Genomic DNA, 3198 nt, shown 5'->3' on the forward strand with positions numbered 1-3198 from the left:
AAAATAAACTATGAAGACACCCTTCAGAAAATTTTTTGTCTGGTTTTAATAGCATCACTGTTTATTTAGCCAGTCTCATAATAATCCCCTAATAATGAACCTATAAGCTATTTCCATACATATACTATTGTAGATGTTATAATATAAGTATTGTGTCCTTACCAATTATTTCTTTAAAAACAGAATTTGTGGGATCAAAGGATATATATTTTTTTAAGGATTTGTCAATGTATTACCAAACTGAGCTCCAGAAAGGGTAACCCAAATTACACTTCCACAAGAAGAATATAAAAATGCCAGTTTGCTCAACAACTTTGTCAACCCTATTACAACTAATTTTAATCTTTGCCACTCCAATAGGTTGGCATACCATTAAACATGGTATAATTTAAATTACAGGTATTAATTTAATGGTAGGTATACCTTTAAACATGGCATAATTTAAAAATCTGTCTCACATAGTGTTCAATACATATAGAACATTCTGAATAAAAGGCAGCAATTATGAAACTTATGTGTTCTTGTGTCTCCATGTTGTGTGATCCACATTCCTAATTAGATTTTTTAAATTGGTATATAAGAGCTTATTGAGGGTACTGTGTGTCTACTTGTGTCTTTGTCCAAAAACTGCTCTATGCTGGGTTAGAATTAAATAAGTATCATTGACGGTTTACCACAGCTAAGTAACTTCCTTACTACAGATGCTAAGGTAATAAATTTTATTCTGACTATATTAGGACGAAGTGTAGTGTTATGGATTGCTAACAAATACTTGTTAATTAACAACCGCATGAAGATGCCATATAAAATTTACAAAAAGAAAATGTCCTTCAAACATTTTTTAGAATTTCCGAAAATTTTATTTTGAGGACTACCCAACCAATTGTATTATATATTAAGAGAGGAATAGCTGCTAAATAGAACAAGCCAGACATTGTTCTCTGACATAAATGTTTTTGGTGTGTCTCCTATTTAATTTGCTACTGCTTATCTCTATCTTCTCCATTTCTAAACTGAAGATAATAAATTATTATTGCCTTCTCAATATTATAAAGACTAACATAAAAAACTAAGGCCAAGCACAGTGGCTCACACCTGAAATCCTAGCACTTTGGGAGGCCGATGCAAGTGGATTGCCTGAGCTCCTGAGTTCAAGACCTGCCTGAGCAATAGGAAGACCCCGATCTCTACTAAAAATAGAAAAACTAAGACAAAAAGCTCGCTTGAGCCCAAGAGTTGGAGGTTGCTGTGAGCTATGACGCTATGGCACTCCACCCAGGATGACAGCTTAAGACTGTCTCAAAAAAAAAAAAAAAACACACAACCAAAAAACTAGTTTCCATTTAAAGATGACATATACATTTCATCTTGAAATGAAAAGATATGCCATCGGCTTGGCGTCTGTGGCTCAAGCGGCTAAGGCGCTAGCCACATACGCCTAAGGTAGTGGGTTCAAATCCAGCCTGGACCCACCAAACAACAATAATGGCTGCAACCAAAAATAGCCAGGCGTTGTGGTGGGCGCCTGTGGTCCCAGCTACTTGGGAGGTGGAGGCAGGAGACTCGCTTGAGCCCAGGAGTTGGAGGTTGCTGTGAGCAGTGAAGCGACAGCACTCTACCCAGGGGGACAGCTTGAGGTTCTGTCTCAAAAACAAAAAGAAAAGATATGCCATCTACTTGTTAATTACAATAAGAAGGCAAATAATACCTGTTGAAAAGGTATTACTTTTGAATACAGAGTTTTCAAATTAAGCACCAAAAAAGCTTTAATAATAAAGAATGTAATTCAAACATAGTTTGGTAAAGCTAGAAGCAAAAAACAAATAAACTTACGTGGTATACCCTTTTCTCTCCGATGCAAAAACTGAAAATTGCCCAAGGAAGCTATATCCGAACGTTGTAATTTCGCTTTAACTATCATTAACTGTTTATTTTCTGAGATGAAAGCCTGAACCTTTCCAAACCGTTTGAAACTGTTAACAACACAAAAACTTCTTATGTATTTGATGGTTATTTCAATTTTGAGTTAAAGATTACTGCCTCATGAAGCAGTGTCATACTTTCTTTCATAAAAATTGCAAGTATGTCTTCACCCATAGTTGGACTATAAGATAAAGTCTCTGTAAATATAGTTCCAAAGGTCACTATACCTGATGATTCCACTTTAGCTGATAATTCTACTTTTCTGGAAAAGAAAAATGCAATGTGCTTACTTTAAGGCCTTGGAGAACAGAGTGTCTGGCAGCCTGGTGAGTATGTTATGCTGAATATCCAGCACCTCCAGGGGGATGTGCTCCACCAGCGCCGGCAGGGTCTGCACACGGTTGTGTCCCACCATCAATTTCCTAAGGCTCAAGCTACTTAGAATTCTAAGAGGGAACAGGACAAAGAAACCAATAAACGTAACTTAAATCTTTCTGAGTCTGTCCTAGGCATTTAACTGAAATCAGTAAACTAATAGAAACATATTCTTCAGACTGTATAATCACTGACAAGTGTTTGAGCCAAGAAAGCAACCCTGACCATCTGTTTACCAACCACCTGCCAGGAAGTCGTTAAGGTCATTCTGAGAAAAGGTGAATTAGTGACAGCAAACAGCAGAGAGCACAGCTAAACTAAAAAAGCAATTCTAGAATAAATTTAGGTTTTAAGTCTAAACAGCATCAAAAATTTAGTGTATGTATTACTATTATTATAACTTATTAATATAACAAATTCATAACAAATTTCATTGCAATAAAAACCATTATGTATTGAGTGCTTAATACGGTGCTAAGCCTTAACAAGAAATTCAGAAAGGTTAAGTGACTCTGATTTGCCAAAGATGTCACAATGAATAGCAAATGGTACAGTCTGGGTTTTAACTAGGATACAACTCCCAAGGTTGTTTCCATACCTCTTATGCTACAAAGCCTTGAGTTTAATTTTATATTTGTTTATTTATTTATAGAGTCTCACTTTGTAACCCTCAGTAGAGTGCTATGGCGTCATAGCTCACAGCAACCTCAAACTCTTAGACTCAAACAATAGATCCGCTTGCCTCAGCCTTCCAAGTAGCTAGGATTGTAGGTACCTGCTACAACACCAGGCCAGTTTTTATAGAGACGGGGTCTTGCTCTTGCTCAGGCTGGTCTCAAAAAACTCAGGCAATCCACCTGCCTTGGCCACACAGAGTACTAGGATTACAGGCATGAGCCA

At 36.8% G+C, this 3198-nt stretch overlaps 1 protein-coding gene across 1 annotated transcript in view; it reads right to left on the bottom strand.

Annotated features, from left to right (window-relative positions):
- Window positions 1–3198, bottom strand: part of PHLPP2 (PH domain and leucine rich repeat protein phosphatase 2) — a 64363-nt gene that overhangs the window by 12687 nt on the left and 48478 nt on the right. The window contains exon 12 of the mRNA XM_012806120.2: window positions 2214–2369. Coding sequence (XP_012661574.2) covers window positions 2214–2369 — 156 coding nt within the window. The remainder of the gene's footprint in view (window positions 1–2213; window positions 2370–3198) is intronic.

This window comes from Otolemur garnettii, unplaced genomic scaffold (genome assembly GCF_000181295.1).
Source record: "Otolemur garnettii isolate 467f Iridium unplaced genomic scaffold, OtoGar3 scaffold00047, whole genome shotgun sequence".
NCBI lineage: Eukaryota > Metazoa > Chordata > Mammalia > Primates > Galagidae > Otolemur > Otolemur garnettii.